At 37.1% G+C, this 15,452-nt stretch overlaps 6 protein-coding genes across 6 annotated transcripts; 5 read left to right on the top strand and 1 right to left on the bottom strand.

Annotated features, from left to right (window-relative positions):
• Positions 1–275: 275 nt before the first annotated feature.
• PEX3 (Pex3p) lies at positions 276–1,595 on the top strand (the record flags this gene model as incomplete). The annotated part of the gene is made up of 1 exon (XM_056221524.1): positions 276–1,595. The coding sequence occupies one exon, from the start codon at positions 276–278 to the stop codon at positions 1,593–1,595; it is 1,320 nt and encodes a 439-aa protein (XP_056081306.1).
• Positions 1,596–1,836: 241 nt separating this feature from the next.
• SKP1 (SCF ubiquitin ligase subunit SKP1) lies at positions 1,837–2,424 on the top strand (the record flags this gene model as incomplete). Its single annotated transcript, XM_056221523.1, has 1 exon — positions 1,837–2,424. One exon carries the CDS (start codon positions 1,837–1,839, stop codon positions 2,422–2,424), a length of 588 nt encoding a protein of 195 aa, XP_056081305.1.
• A 493-nt stretch (positions 2,425–2,917) lies between these two features.
• Positions 2,918–7,261, top strand: YSP2 (Ysp2p; the record flags this gene model as incomplete). Its single annotated transcript, XM_056221522.1, has 1 exon — positions 2,918–7,261. One exon carries the CDS (start codon positions 2,918–2,920, stop codon positions 7,259–7,261), a length of 4,344 nt encoding a protein of 1,447 aa, XP_056081304.1.
• Positions 7,262–7,621: 360 nt separating this feature from the next.
• Positions 7,622–10,717, bottom strand: YCG1 (condensin subunit YCG1; the record flags this gene model as incomplete). Its single annotated transcript, XM_056221521.1, has 1 exon — positions 7,622–10,717. One exon carries the CDS (start codon positions 10,715–10,717, stop codon positions 7,622–7,624), a length of 3,096 nt encoding a protein of 1,031 aa, XP_056081303.1.
• A 434-nt stretch (positions 10,718–11,151) lies between these two features.
• Positions 11,152–13,410, top strand: UTP4 (small subunit rRNA maturation protein UTP4; the record flags this gene model as incomplete). The annotated part of the gene is made up of 1 exon (XM_056221519.1): positions 11,152–13,410. The coding sequence occupies one exon, from the start codon at positions 11,152–11,154 to the stop codon at positions 13,408–13,410; it is 2,259 nt and encodes a 752-aa protein (XP_056081302.1).
• Positions 13,411–13,812: 402 nt separating this feature from the next.
• PEP7 (phosphatidylinositol-3-phosphate binding protein) lies at positions 13,813–15,360 on the top strand (the record flags this gene model as incomplete). The annotated part of the gene is made up of 1 exon (XM_056221518.1): positions 13,813–15,360. One exon carries the CDS (start codon positions 13,813–13,815, stop codon positions 15,358–15,360), a length of 1,548 nt encoding a protein of 515 aa, XP_056081301.1.
• Between the last annotated feature and the right edge of the window lie 92 nt (positions 15,361–15,452).

The following is a 15,452-nucleotide window of genomic DNA, read 5'->3' as shown; positions in this document are numbered from 1 at the left end:
TTCGTGATCTGAGAGTTTATATGGCACTATTAAAATATTGTACGCCTCAATTCTGTTAATGAGTAGTTGAGTGATAAACATATATATTTATATATATTTATATATATGCATGAGTACTTTCCTTTTTCCTTAAAATTCCCTTACAACTTAGTTCTCGTGTAAAATGACAAGGTTATTACTTGACTCGAATAAGCATGGGGTAAAATGCTGAAGTAGGTAATACAAGTCATCGTATCAACAGAATCACGATACAAGCACAGAAAAACCACTAGAAAATGCCTCCCAATCAAAGATCACGCTCGCTTCTACAAAGGCATCGAGGCAAGCTGCTCATTTCGTTGACAGGGATAGTTGCTCTATTCACTACAGGGTCGGTGGTAGTGTTCTTCGTGAAGAGGTGGTTGTATAAGCAGCAGCTACGGATCACTGAAGAGCACTTTATCAAGGAGCAGATCAAGAGAAGGTTTGAGCAAACACAGGAAGATTCATTGTACACAATATACGAGCTACTACCAGTATGGGAAATGGTTTTGAATGAAAACGATTTGAATTTGGACAGTATCATTACTCAATTAAAGGACCAAAAAAATCAGTCCACTAGACAGAAGTCCAGTGAAAGTATAGAGAGTTCGCCTCTAAAGACTAAGGCTGAGCTGTGGAACGAGTTAGAACTCAAGAGTTTGATCAAGCTGCTGACAATAACGTACACAGTGTCGTCATTGATCCTATTAACTAGACTACAACTAAATATCTTGACAAGAAATGAGTATTTGGATTCCGCGATAAAACTAACGATGCAGCAGGAAAACCACAACAAAATTAACCACAGGCTTTATGACTGGGTCACATCTTGGTGGAGCAATCCGCAGGGGAAGATGGTTGATTCAATGACAACGAAAAAATTAAAGAAGGATGGCCAGGAAGTGTATATTAATGAACAGGCATTTTTGTCACTTTCATGGTGGATCCTAAATAGAGGTTGGCTGGACTATAATGAAATAGTTACCAACCAAATTGAAATTGAGTTTCAAGGTATACATCCAAGGGACACTTTGACACTAGAAGAATTCAGCTCTCGCCTCACGAACATATTTCAAAATATAAATTCCCAAATATTCCAGCAGAATAATAGTAGCCTTATCTCGATTTTCCTTCCTAAGGGTTCTGGCGGACAAGAATTTCTTCTTTCACAAACACTTGATCCGGAAGCGTTAACATGCTTCCATTCTAACACCTTAGTTTTCAATCAATTGATAAACGAATTGTCCCAATGTATCGAAAGCACGGCAACCTCCATAGTGTTAGAATCCCTAATAAACGAATCATTCCACTTCATAATGAATAAGGTCGGCATGAAGACCATGGCAAAGAAGAAACCGGGACAGGAGGAGCAACAAAACTATCAAATGGCTGTTTTTTCTATGTCCATGAAAGACTGTTGCCAAGAAATGCTTCAAACAGCTGCGGGGTCGGCCGAAAGTGGTAGCGTGAACGAATACCTTGCCACTTTGGACTCTGTCCAGACACTGGATGACCTGAGTGCCAGCGTGTACAGTAACTTTGGTGTTTCCAGCTCGTATGGATTCAAGGACTGATACCAAGGTAGTTACTGATACTCACACTAGAATATATAGCGTAACCTTTAATACGAGACAATGTGTAATTCAGTATAATAGCATTACCCTGCGACGAATTTTCCGGGCGTCTTGGAAGCAAGAAGAGGAAGGGGAAGAAGCTGGTCAATGATCAATGTAAAGAAGGCAATACCAAAACGCTAATAACTGAAGAAAGACGTTACAAACAGCACAGAAATAAAGTAGCAGACTTACTTCAGACATGGTGACTTCAAGTGTTGTACTAGTGAGTGGTGAGGGCGAACGGTTCACCGTAGACAAGAAAATCGCGGAAAGATCCTTGCTATTGAAAAACTATCTGAACGATATGCACGACAGTAACCTACAGAATGACTCAGATTCAGACTCAGACTTAGATTCAGAGACAAATCACAAAACTAAAGAAAACAACAACGGCGATGACGATGACGATGATGACGACGACGAGATCGTGATGCCCGTGCCTAATGTTCGGTCTTCTGTGTTACAGAAGGTTATTGAATGGGCAGAACACCACAGAGACTCCAATTTTCCTGATGAGGACGATGACGATTCCAGAAAGAGCGCTCCCGTGGACTCATGGGACAGGGAATTCCTAAAAGTGGACCAGGAGATGCTGTACGAAATCATTCTGGCGGCAAACTACCTCAACATAAAGCCCTTACTTGACGCGGGTTGCAAGGTCGTCGCTGAAATGATCAGAGGAAGATCTCCCGAGGAAATAAGAAGGACATTCAACATCGTCAATGACTTCACTCCAGAGGAGGAAGCTGCTATTAGACGTGAGAATGAATGGGCTGAGGACCGTTAGACTGCTACTTCTTCGATGACCATGATCCATCTTTCTGATATTATTTTGCCATTTCAAAACAAGATAAATAATAAAGATGTTGTTCTAATGTAACAAGGTACCTCAGCCGACTATAACCTAGCATATACCAATGATATATGTGTATAGTATAGTATACGTAAGCTCAAACTACAATAGAATGTGCGATTCAGCATCGTGTTTAGCGACCGATGTATTTCTGGAAAGCCGCAAAAGTGACGAGAAGAAAAAGAAAAAAAATACTAGACTATAAAAGTTATTGTTTACCTGATGAGGGGGGCAATTTAGGAGCTGTCGTCTAAACTCTGGAGGACTTGTATTTGTGAAAGATTGTGGCCCAATTTTGAAACCAGTTTATTTTCTTCGAGCATTTAGCACCATTCGACAACTCGCTCAAATTTATTAATCAAAGATAAGGTACATTGCTATCATATCTATATATATATATAAGCAGCTGTACACAATTGCCTAACCGATGAAGGATGAACCTTCACGCAAAAAAAGATCATTTAGTGATGGTCATTTTTTCAAAAAACTGAAAATGATGTCAAGGAAAAAGCATCCTGTAATGGAAAGAAGCAAGACTACTCGTACAAGGAAGGAATCTACCAATTCCGCAGCGAAATCGTCGCTATCATTAAGGAGGGCCAACAATGGCCGAAATGCTATTGCCAAAAGAAGAGTACTGACCGATATAGGCTCTACTAATGAAGGGGTTATTGGTAACTCTGCGTCAAACTCACCTGACAAAGATTCTCATAATCCTCATTTTAGTGATTCCATCCCACCGCTTCCTTTAGAACTACCGGATATCGTTTCAATAAGAAGTAGTAGAAGTCACATCAGCAATAAAAGTAATAAAAGCAGTAAGAGCAGTAAGAACAAGCATGGTATAGACTTAACGTTCATGCCTCGCAGATCCTTGCAAAATTCTAAAGCTGGCTTGAAGAAACTGAATACTTCTCCGCAAGGCTATTTTAATATTCCGGTAACCATAGATAGAGCAAGCGAGAACATCAAACATGCAGATACGAAAATAACATTCAACTCTTCCTCTTCAGAGAACGAAAGACCAGTTTTGAGTATTTTACAGAAGGATGATACTCAAAATTCTTCGAATCCAACTGTTGATGCGACATCTGCACCTCATAATATTAGCAATAACAACAATATCGAAAATTCTACGAACAGTTTATTTGATACTATCCTCTCAATTGCTCATAGCGCCATATCACATGTCCCCAAAATTTCGGCCTTGAATACAGAAATACAGCGTGAATTATCACACTCCAGTGAAAACCATACCGGCTCCATCCGTCATTCGTATTCTAATCATCATCATGGTCATCACAAACATCCTTTGGCTCAGCAGCAGAGGAATTTGTTAGTTTCTGAAAATACTAATCAAAATGCTAATGACACAGTACTCATTCATTCTCCCTCCACCAATACAGCTCATCGCAGCTCTTCATTTTTGCGTCGTTTGGATTATCTATTATCCCCCAATCCTGCCCCTTCCTCTGATAAACATGTTCAAGGTGAGGAAGAAGAAGATGAGGAAGAATCTTCGCCGCTTTCGAAAGTGTTTCTCTCTCCATCAACTCAACTTCTAACTACTAACACATCGACCACACTGCTTTCTGATTCATTGACACCTAACGATAAAAATATAAATGCGAACTCTAACTATGAAAACGAGAATGACAATGATAGGGACGATAGATCTATTGCAGGCAAAGTGAAATTTCAACCCTTGAAAGTGCACGAACCTGCAATTTCTACTTTTGGTAAAGGGAATTTAACTCTAGAGGCAGTGGCAGGATCCTCTGATATCGACAATACAAGCATTGATCTGGACGAAAACAATACCAATAACAACAGCAATGTTCCAAATGCAAGTTTAACAAATTTGAGTCATTTGAGCAAAAATAACATGTGCATTAACCATGGGTCCAAGGACTTGAACGCGAGCTATCGTAATAGTAGTTATATCGATATGGCAAGGTTTGAAAATTCACAATCAAATCTCTCTAGTCAAAGGGCAAGAAGTAAGACCTTACCTGCGAATAAAGCACTTGAAAATGCTGCAAGCGATGAAAATAATAGTAAAAGAAATTCAAGATACTCTTCTTATTCCAATGATATGACTTTTGATGACGCTGAAGAAAGAAAATTTAGAAGTACGTCTAAGAAGTTCTTGAACAGAAGATCATTTTCACCATCCAACTTAGGCAATAAAGTAATTCCTGGCATTAATTTAAGGAATTCGTTCAACAAGACTAGGAATAATAGTTCTGATTTATTTAGTACAAACCAGGGCCAACAAATGCCAAGAACAAGCACTGCTGGCTCAGGTAATATCCATGCGATAATGGGCTTGGATTCTGGCACTACTGATTTCAAGTTACAAGGTATTGAATACGCTTCAGAGAAGAAGAACAGTGAATTTCACACGCTTTTTAGAGATTGTGATATTAATCCTAACGAAAAATTAATTGTTGATCATAGTTGTGCTTTATCTCGTGATATACTTTTACAAGGGAGGATGTATATCTCTGATGCACATATTGGATTTTTCTCAAATATTCTGGGATGGGTTAGCACAGTTTTCATACCGTTCAAAGAAATTGTTCAAATTGAAAAAAAGACCACAGCTGGAATTTTCCCCAACGGTATTGTAATTGATACTTTGCATACAAAATACATCTTCGCCTCTTTTATGTCAAGAGATGCTACCTTTGATTTAATAACAGACGTTTGGAATCAGATCATCTTGGGTAAAAAATATAGAAATGGTTTCCAAAATAATGATGACGGCACAATAAGTGATTCAAGCAGTGCATTCTTTGATGATTATGATGATGACGACGACGATGGAGACCTGGATGATGATGATCCAGATATTAATAGTACAGATATGACATCCAGTGACGATATAGACGCTGATATTTTTAATGAATCAAATGAACTTGGTAAGAACCAAAAATCTACCAATTACTTATTAGGCCCAAACAGACATTCTCCAACCACTGTTGACTTCAAACCTTCCAGCAATGAACATTTGGTTATTGAGGCAACTATCAACGCGCCTTTAGGAAAAGTAGTAAATCTTTTATATGGCGAAGACGTGTCTTACTATGAAAGGATCTTGAAGGCCCAAAAAAATTTTGAGTTATCACCAATTCCTAACAACTTTCTCACCACAAAGGTTCGCGATTATGCCTACACAAAACCTTTATCAGGTAGTATTGGTCCGAGTAAAACAAAATGTTTAATTACAGATACTTTGGAACATTATGATTTAGAGGACTACGTTAAAGTGTTTAGTGTTACCAAGAATCCGGACGTTCCATCAGGAAATATCTTTTCCGTAAAAACCACTTTCCTTTTTTCTTGGGATAAAAATAACTCCACGAAGTTAACAGTTTACAATTCTGTCGAATGGACTGGTAAAAGCTGGATTAAAAGTATGATTGAAAAGGGAACATTTGATGGTGTTGCGGACACTACAAAGACGATGATATCTGAAGTTAAGAATATTCTAAATGATGAAGATTCAAATATAAAGTCGAAACATCAAGCCAACAATATAGAATCAGAGGAAGAAACAGCTAATTTACCCACTATTGGACCTCCCATTCACGATCCAACCGAACCTGATTTTCAAAAAGGAAAAGACGATACAATTATTGATGAAAAAATCAATATTCCAGTTCCTTTGGGAACTGTATTTTCATTATTGTATGGGGATGACACTTCTTATATTAAAAAGATTATTGAAAATCAGAATAACTTCAATGTTTGCGATATTCCCAAATTTGTGAATAACGCGAGGGAGATTATTTACACTAAGAAATTGAACAATTCATTCGGCCCGAAGCAAACTAAATGTATAGTTACAGAGACCATCGAACATATGGATTTGAACAGTTTCTTCATGGTAAAACAAATAGTAAAATCTCCAGATGTTCCGTACGGTAGTTCCTTCTCAGTCCATACGAGATTTTTTTATTCTTGGGGTGACCATAATACAACAAACATGACAGTCGTGACTAATGTTGTTTGGACGGGTAAATCTATGCTCAAGGGAACAATTGAGAAGGGATCGATTGATGGACAAAAAAGTTCTACTAAGCAACTTGTCGATGATCTTAAGAAAATTATTTCTAATGCTGGCTCAACCAAAAAAAGATCCAGGAGAAGAGGAAAGACAATGAACAAGAGAAAATCGTCAGCAACAACTACCAAAAATGAAAAAAATGAAGAAAACATCGAAGCTACAAGTGCCAAACCTTCCTCTTTTTCCATTTTTTCCATGTTGCAACAAGTTAATATAACCTCAATTCAAGGAATTATGACAATAATATCCTTACTCGTCTGTCTGATTTTCTTCTTTAAATTAATATTTTTTTCCAGAAATACTTCCAACATCCAAATTATTACTCCAGGAACAATCCTAATTAACGGAAACGAATATAATTACGTTCCCAACTTTAAAACACTCTACCACGTCTACGAAGATAATATCGTAAAAGATGCCCACCGCAAAGACTCGAATAAAAAAAACATAGTCACCGACACAGAAGGGTTGATATGGGACTGGTTGATTGATCGTGGAAATGGAACTGTTCAAAATGGCATTTTATCTAATCATATGAAGGAAAGAAATAACAAAAAGGTTAAACTAGTGAATGGTGTTAGTGATCATAAAATACAGCAGCTAGTTGAATCAATCAAAGTCACCGAGTTGCAGCTGCAAGAAATGAAAGAGTTACTAGCTAAAACAGATAATATGTCGTCTGCTGACCAATTACTGTAAGAAAATAATATTTCTTTTTCCAATGAAAAAGTAAGACTTTACTACGAACATTAATTTTTTTGTTTTTATTTTTTTCATTCTTTATCTCTATGTTTAAATTTGTTTATGTACAGAACTTTTCTTAAGCAATTTGTAATAAATGCATCGTTCAACAAAATTCAAATATCTTTTCATGAAGAAGTTATTGATGTTTGGAATGTTTCGAATGAGTTATTCTCAACAAATCATAGAAGTGATGCAAATGTTATACTATCTACATTTGACGAGCGTAAAACAACTGTCAAACCTAAATCAAGTATGAATATTTATAGAACTAAAACCTCAATTGAAACAGGTCAAGTCATTAGCATGCCAGTTCAATCAGACATCTATGAAGGATTCCGAGTCATTATCTTCTTCGTCCACTGACATTTCATCGGCTTTGTCTTCAGGCAAGACAAAACTTACGTTTTTTGTTACAACTGAACTATTTTGGATAAAACTGTTTTCTGAGTTGTTATGTTTCTCATTTTGTTCCGTTTCCGATCTCGTCCTTTTTCTTGAGTTACTTTGCTCTATTGCATTATCAACTGCCAAGACCTTAACGGTTGTTTTAACGGATTCTGTTCCGTCTTCGTTAGTTATATTAGAAGCGTGATCCATGGTATCATTTGAAACTTTGTTAAAAGATTCTCCTAAAATCGATGAGTATTGGTCATTTGTTGTGTTGTTCTCATCTTTTGTTTGAGTTCCGGACCTTTCGTTGATCTCTTCAAGAACTGCATTCAAATTTTTCCTTAACTTGTCCAGAGCATTTTTGCTCACATTATCTAACGTATCATTTTCTGCAATATCGTCAGAATACTCAAGAATTTCTTTCAAAGTAGAATAATCCTGTTCAGAAGAAAGAAATATAGCATTTATATTTGTTAATATCATTTTTTTTATTTCTTTCTTCTCAATCTGAGTGAATATTTTGAGCACATCAATCAAGAAAGTGAGCTGAACTGTATCCTTCCTAACAGAGGTTGTCTGATTAACTAAATTACGCGGGTCAGTCCAGAATATCAATTGTTGAAATATTACGTTCGGTTTTAACATAGTCTCACGATCAACTCCAGGTACTACAGAACACTGTAAATCATCCCAAAGAACACACAGTCTCAAAAGAATATCTGCAGCTGTCCTAGACATACGTTGCTGATGAGTGGGATGCGAAAAACAATAGACTGGGATACAGAAGGCAAAGGCCTGTATTAGCGCTTCATTAGAAGAGTTTATTGGTGAAAAATATGACAGGACCAACGTTTCGAACAAGTCATCGTCAGTGAATACGTCTGCCAAAAATAATTTACACAAACCTTCCGCTGCTATCACTTGACACTCGGGTAAACTGTTGTTCTTTAAGACTTTGTAAAATATTTTATGCAATGATATCGAGTCAACTTTGCCTTCTCCATCTACTACAGTGTTCCCGTGCACAGAGAAGATATCTACAATTACTTGTAGTGCGATATGTTTTAACGTTGCATTACCTTTGGAAACACACATACCTAAAATATACATGTTATCAATAGCCAATTTAACGTCCAAAAGACAGCACAAACCAAGGTTCTTGACACCGAGTTCCCTGATGTTTGATGCGGTGTTTCTAACTGCAGGTGTGATCAAAGTGTCCATCAACGATGCAATCAAAATGTTCTCTGTTAAAGGTGTATTAACAAGCTCTAGCATGTACGATGATCTTGTGAGACAAAGGACAATTGTCTCTGACGATGCTTCCTTTTCGGGTGGAAGATTATTTATTATGTCACTCTCAGAGATTTTGCCGTTTCCCTGTACTAAGTTTTCTACGGCAGAATGAAAAGATGCAATATTTTCCTCTTCCTCATCTTCATCATCATTTGTGCCGTCATTGTTCTCTTTGGATACAGAATTCCTATTTCCGCGGCCCCTTTTGTTGATTTTCTCTCTCTCCTCTTGTTCTTGTTTTTCAATATCATCATCTCTAATATCATTGATGATTTCTATTGCCATTGTTACGAAATCTTTTTCATTAATGGACAGGCTTTTCATTACACGAATGCCAATATTAATAAGCGGTTCAGACAATGTAGTCAAAGCCAGTACATTTCGTACCACAGTGAGCATTGATCTCCTTCCAACCTCATCACTAAAATCATACCTTTCCGCGGTAATCAATAGTTGCTCAATGATAAACTCTAAGGTATTGTTATCGAACTGTTCCTGAGATTGATTGGATATCCCGTTATGATGATACCTGAGGAGGATATAGTGATTTAAATGCTCCGATAATTTTGAAGCTTCTGGAAAGTTCTCATCTAACATTTCTGTTATATTATTATCCAAACAATATAAATAAAAGACCCGAAAAAGAAAAGCTATTTCCATAGTAAGGTCCTTCCAAATACTTTCAGGAAATTTTATTTTAGAGAGGATATCTGGCCTTGATTGGAAGAGGGCTTCTATAGCCTTGACACACACTGAGGATCTGGAAACATCTAGCTTTTCTAGTAATTCTATTAAATCACCGTTCAAGGCATTTAACCAGTCGTGAGATATAAGCCTCTTGCATGCATTCTTCACTGACAATTCCCTGTCTTCCAACCCCCACTCAATCAATTGATCAAAAATATGTGGCTCAATACTATCAAAACATTCTTTTCCCATCGATTTTAGAATTCTCGAGTACACAAGCCTTCTATTAACGACGTTAACGTCTCTAGCTCTCTCCAAAATGTAAGGTCTAGTATTATCGTCATTGATGAGATTCAGCATTGCAGCTCTACGTACTTCAGCAGATGGATCATTCTGGATAGAAACAACCAAGGTTCTCGTAGCTTCATAGTTATCTTCATTATCAGAATGCTCGGTTAAGTGTTCTGTTTTGTCTTCATCTTGAAACTTGGTCAAACAAAACACAGCCTGTATTCTAACTGTTGGCTCCCTATCATGAATTCTTTTGTTCAAAGACAATATCAGTAAATTAAAAAGTGATTCATCGATTTCGCCTATATTATCCATTATAACAGCTAATAACTGCAGGACTCTAAACCTGACATTCTTGTCGGAGCTTTCCGCACCGCGCAAAACGTGTCTTATAAATTGATCAACAAATCTTGAAAATACTCCTTCTTCATCATTTATGAGCTCGTAATCTTGTTTTCTGGCTAATATCAACTCCCTATCCAAAGAGGCTATAAATGCAGCTACTAACTTTACTATCCTGTCTCCAATAACCTCATTTTTTTTTAGAGGCAAAATCTTAGTAACTAGTCTATTGAACCAAAAGTTAAAGGCATCTTCATAGCCTTGCTCAACAGCTTTTGACTGAATTTTTTTTAGAACAGCGATATGCTTCCTGTGTCCTGCATAAGAGCCTTGTGCCTTCTGAAATACCTCAGCAACCGACTTGAAAATTCTCGTATTAGTGTCACTCCCCTCAGAATCTTGCATAATGGCTCCAGTAATCTTTTAACCTGTCTTATCTTGCCCCAAAGCTGTAGATAAAACGAAAGTGTTCGATCTTCAAAGGGCTGAAAAGCCTAAAAAGGTAAACAAACACGAACTTCCCATAATATATACGTGGTGTACGGATGTTGATTATTGCAATAGCACAACAACATGCTATAAACAGTGAATTTCAGGAAAAATACTTCAAGCTAATACTCTACACAGTGTATTATAATGTATATTGGCTCATTACCTTTTTTCTGTGTCGCATATAATCTTTGTCCTTGTTAAATCGCTTAGATCCATGTTATGCAGTTTTTTTCAGAAGCGAATGAAAAATTTTCAGACTGACAAAAAAAATCATGAATGAGCTCATCGCAACTTGCCAATTCAAAGAGAAGTTAAGATAATCAAAAACATAAAGATAGCTTATGAAGATGACCAGCCAGGATAGAATGATAGTGCACAGGTGCAGATTTGTGGATTTCAATCCTGCTACGATCACATCTCTGGCGTTTTCACATAAGTCAAATATAAATAAGTTGACTCCATCAGATTTGAGATTAGCTATCGGTAGGTCTAATGGTAACATAGAAATCTGGAATCCAAGAAACAATTGGTTTCAGGAAATAGTCATCGAGGGTGGTAAGGATAGGTCAATTGAAGGTCTTTGCTGGAGCAACGTCAGTGGTGAGTCTTTGAGGCTATTTTCTATTGGCGGTTCGACCGTAGTTACAGAATGGGATTTGGCAACAGGTTTACCACTGAGAAACTATGACTGTAATTCGGGCGTAATATGGTCCATTTCTATCAACGATTCACAGGATAAACTGTGTGTTGGTTGTGATAATGGGACAGTAGTCCTTATAGATATTTCTGGTGGACCTGGTGTCTTGGAACACGACACTATTTTGATGAGACAAGAAGCCAGAGTATTGACTTTGGCTTGGAAGAAGGACGACTTCGTGATTGGTGGTTGTTCCGATGGTAGAATAAGGATTTGGTCTGCGCAGAAGGGTGATGAAAACAGAGGTCGTCTATTGCACACCATGAAAGTTGACAAAGCCAAAAGAGAATCAACTTTAGTTTGGTCAGTTATATATTTACCAAGAACTGATCAAATTGCTTCTGGTGACTCAACAGGCTCGATTAAATTCTGGGATTTCCAATTTGCCACGCTGAATCAATCATTTAAAGCGCACGACGCAGATGTTTTGTGTCTAACTACTGATATCGATAATAATTATGTATTTAGTGCGGGTGTGGACAGAAAAATTTTCCAATTCTCTCAGAATACTAATAAATCTCAAAAGAATAACAGATGGGTCAACTCCTCCAATAGGTTGCTTCATGGAAACGACATCAGAACGATATGTGCATATCAATCCAAAGGCGCTGATTTTTTGGTCTCAGGTGGTGTTGAAAAAACTTTAGTTATCAACTCATTGACTTCTTTTTCCAACGGAAACTACAGGAAAATGCCAACTGTCGAACCCTATTCGAAAAATGCTTTAATCAATAGAGAACAACGTCTGGTTGTTTCATGGAACGAATCCACTGTGAAGATATGGACCATGGGAACTGGTTCGGACACAGAGCAGAACTATAAACTAGTTTGCAAGCTAACTTTGAAGGACGAACAAAACATTTCAACATGCTCTTTATCACCTGACGGACAAGTTTTAGTTGTGGGGAGACCGTCCACTACGAAAGTATTTCATTTACAACCAATAGGCAACAAACTGAAAGTGACTAAACTAGATAATGAACTATTATTGAGAACTGGTACAAAAATAGCCAAATTTATTGATAATTCCAAGATTGTCATATGCTCTTGCGAAGACGACGTATTTATTGTGGATTTAGAATCTGAGGAAGATGAGAAACCACAAGAAATTGAACTTTTAGAGATTACTTCGACTAAGAGTAGCATTAAAGTTCCATATATCAATACAATCAACCATCTGGAAGTGGACCAAAACATCGCAGTAGTTTCACGTGGATGTGGAGCTGTGGACATATTAAATTTGAAGACAAGGAAGTCTAAATCGCTGGCTCGTTTAAGTAACTTTATCACCGCTATTCATATCAACACCCCAAGAAACTCGGTAGTAGTAATTACTGCAGACAATAAGATTTATGAATTCAATATGAATTTGAATTCCGAAGTTGAAAATGAAGATAATGAAAGTCTATTGACTCAATGGTCAAAGAATAATACCGAGAACTTACCCAAAGAATGGAAGACATTAAAAGAAAACTGTGTCGGTATCTTTTCGGACGTGAAAAATAGCAACAGGTTATGGTTTTGGGGCGCTACTTGGATTTCAAGGATAGACTTTGATGTTGATTTTCCTATAAATAAGAGAAGAAAGCAGAAAAAACGTACTCACGAAGGACTAACCATCACTGATGAAAGTAATTTTATGAACGACGAAGAGGATGACGAGGATGACGACATCGATATGGAAATCAATGAAAATCTAAATGTATTGTTAAGCCAAGGAGACAAAATAAAGTCCACAGGTGCACAAAGAAATGAAGAAAGCTCAAATCACTTCTTTTTTACTGATAAATATAAACCTTTACTATTTGTTGACTTAATTTCTAGTGATGAGTTAGCCATCATTGAAAGAAAGCCACTAAGTTCTCATTCCAAACAAAAGGCATTCATTCAACCAAAGTTGGTGTTCTGATCCATTGAAGGTAATATATTGAGTGTAGATCAGGAGCATATACTAGGGCTACGATATTCTATAAGCATTTTTCAGTTATAGGAACTCTGATCCACTTAGTACTTTATAGAATTTCTCTACTGTAAAATAGACAAGTACGTACACAGACACATATATATAGTTATCGCTTATGCAGCCATTCCACCTGAGCCATTCCTTGGTTTAAGCACGCCGCTGGGTTAGAGGAGCAGTACTTATGGAGGAGCCTCATTAACTTAAGTTATTCCTAAGCTGGGTAATGCTTTGCGAAAACAATAGATGAATGAAAATGTACGAACAGTAGTTAAGTAAATTACTTTAGGATTATATGAAAAATTGTAGTCTCCAATAGGATATCACTACATTTCCTGTGACCTGTATATTATGGATCTTGAGAATGTGTCATGTCCGATTTGTCTAAGGAAGTTTGATGACTTGAATGCGCTGAATGTACATTTAGATGTTGAGCATGGGTTTGATGATAATGAGGATTCTCTCGGTTCCAATGATAGTCGTCAGGTCAATAACAAGCGAAAAAACCCCAACTATGATGGCAACAAAGTGCAGAAGTTAAAAAGAAGCCACTGGGAAAAACTCCAAAGGGGGAAGAGTCGTTGTCACACATGTGGAAGAACTTTGAATAACGACATTGGCGCCACTAATTGCAGAAAATGTGGCAAATTATATTGTAGGAGACATCTCCCCAATATGATTAAACTAGATATTTATGCACAGTACGACCCTACAAACGGGAAATGGCATAATTGTTGCCATGATTGCTTTGTTGCAAAGCCCGGTTATAATGACTATGGTGAAGCAGTGAATTTAACACATGATTTTTTCAAGATACGAAATATGCAAAAAGAGGACAAGAACTTGAGATTACTACAATTAGAAAATCGGTTTGTCCGTCTAGTTGATGGGATGATAACACTCCACCAGAAATATACGGGGTCCATCATTTACAATTTAAAAATGAAAAGTGAAGTATCCAAATTAGAACGCACAGTAACTCCCTGGAGAGAGGATAGAAGCGTGCTTTTTTGTAACATATGTTCGGAGCCTTTCGGTTTATTACTACGGAAGCATCACTGCAGGTTGTGTGGCATGATTGTTTGTGACGATGTTACCAGAAACTGCTCAAATCAAATAAACATAGGCTATTTAATGTCTGCAGCATCTGATTTACCTTTCAAATATTATAGGCAGAAAGATGATTTACTTCATGCTCCTCTATCTATAAGGTTGTGCACTCAATGTATCGATATGTTATTTATTGGCAGAAAATTTACCAAAGATGTTGCAATGCCATTAAGTGGAATATTCGCTAAATACGAGAGTATGAAAAATATATCTAAGGTAATTGACGGCCTCATGCCTATTTTTGAAGATTCTTTGAACAACCTGAAATTGAAAACTGCCAAAGATTCAGAGAATGTACTTGATTATAAGAATCTGAATGATCTTGCTCGATTAAGACAGAAATTACTTGGTTCTGTTAATTTGTACAATACGCTAACAAGACAGCTCATAAGTGTAGAACCTCGCAGTAATCTGGAGAAAAAACTTCAAAGTTCGATCAAAATAGCTTCTGCTGCATATATAAATGAAAAAATACTACCATTAAAGTCCCTTCCGGCAATTTTGAATCCAGAGGGCCAGAAAACGAACAACGAAAAGCGACAAAACGAACCAGAGATAAAGAAGTTATCACAGTTGATGATCGAAAATTTGACTATAAAGGAAGTAAAGGAGCTGAGAGAAGAGCTCATGGTGCTGAAAGAACAGAGCTACCTGATTGAGTCCACAATTCAAGACTACAAGAAGCAGCGCAGATTGGAAGAGGTCGTCGCTCTTAATAAGAATTTAGAAGAATTGCGCTCACGAATACGTACGGTTCAATCCAAGCTAGGGGACAATGGTTTTAAATAAAATCTTTTTGTTAATAAATAAATAGTCGATATTTTTTTTGTTATTTAATCATTCGCCGACTCTCCACGCTAATTGGTCCGCGGAGCCACTTA

The sequence above is a fragment of the Saccharomyces mikatae genome (genome assembly GCF_947241705.1).
Source record: "Saccharomyces mikatae IFO 1815 strain IFO1815 genome assembly, chromosome: 4".
Taxonomy (NCBI): domain Eukaryota; kingdom Fungi; phylum Ascomycota; class Saccharomycetes; order Saccharomycetales; family Saccharomycetaceae; genus Saccharomyces; species Saccharomyces mikatae.
Note: the sequence above shows the minus strand (reverse complement) of the source record. Positions and strands in the feature narration are given on the sequence as shown.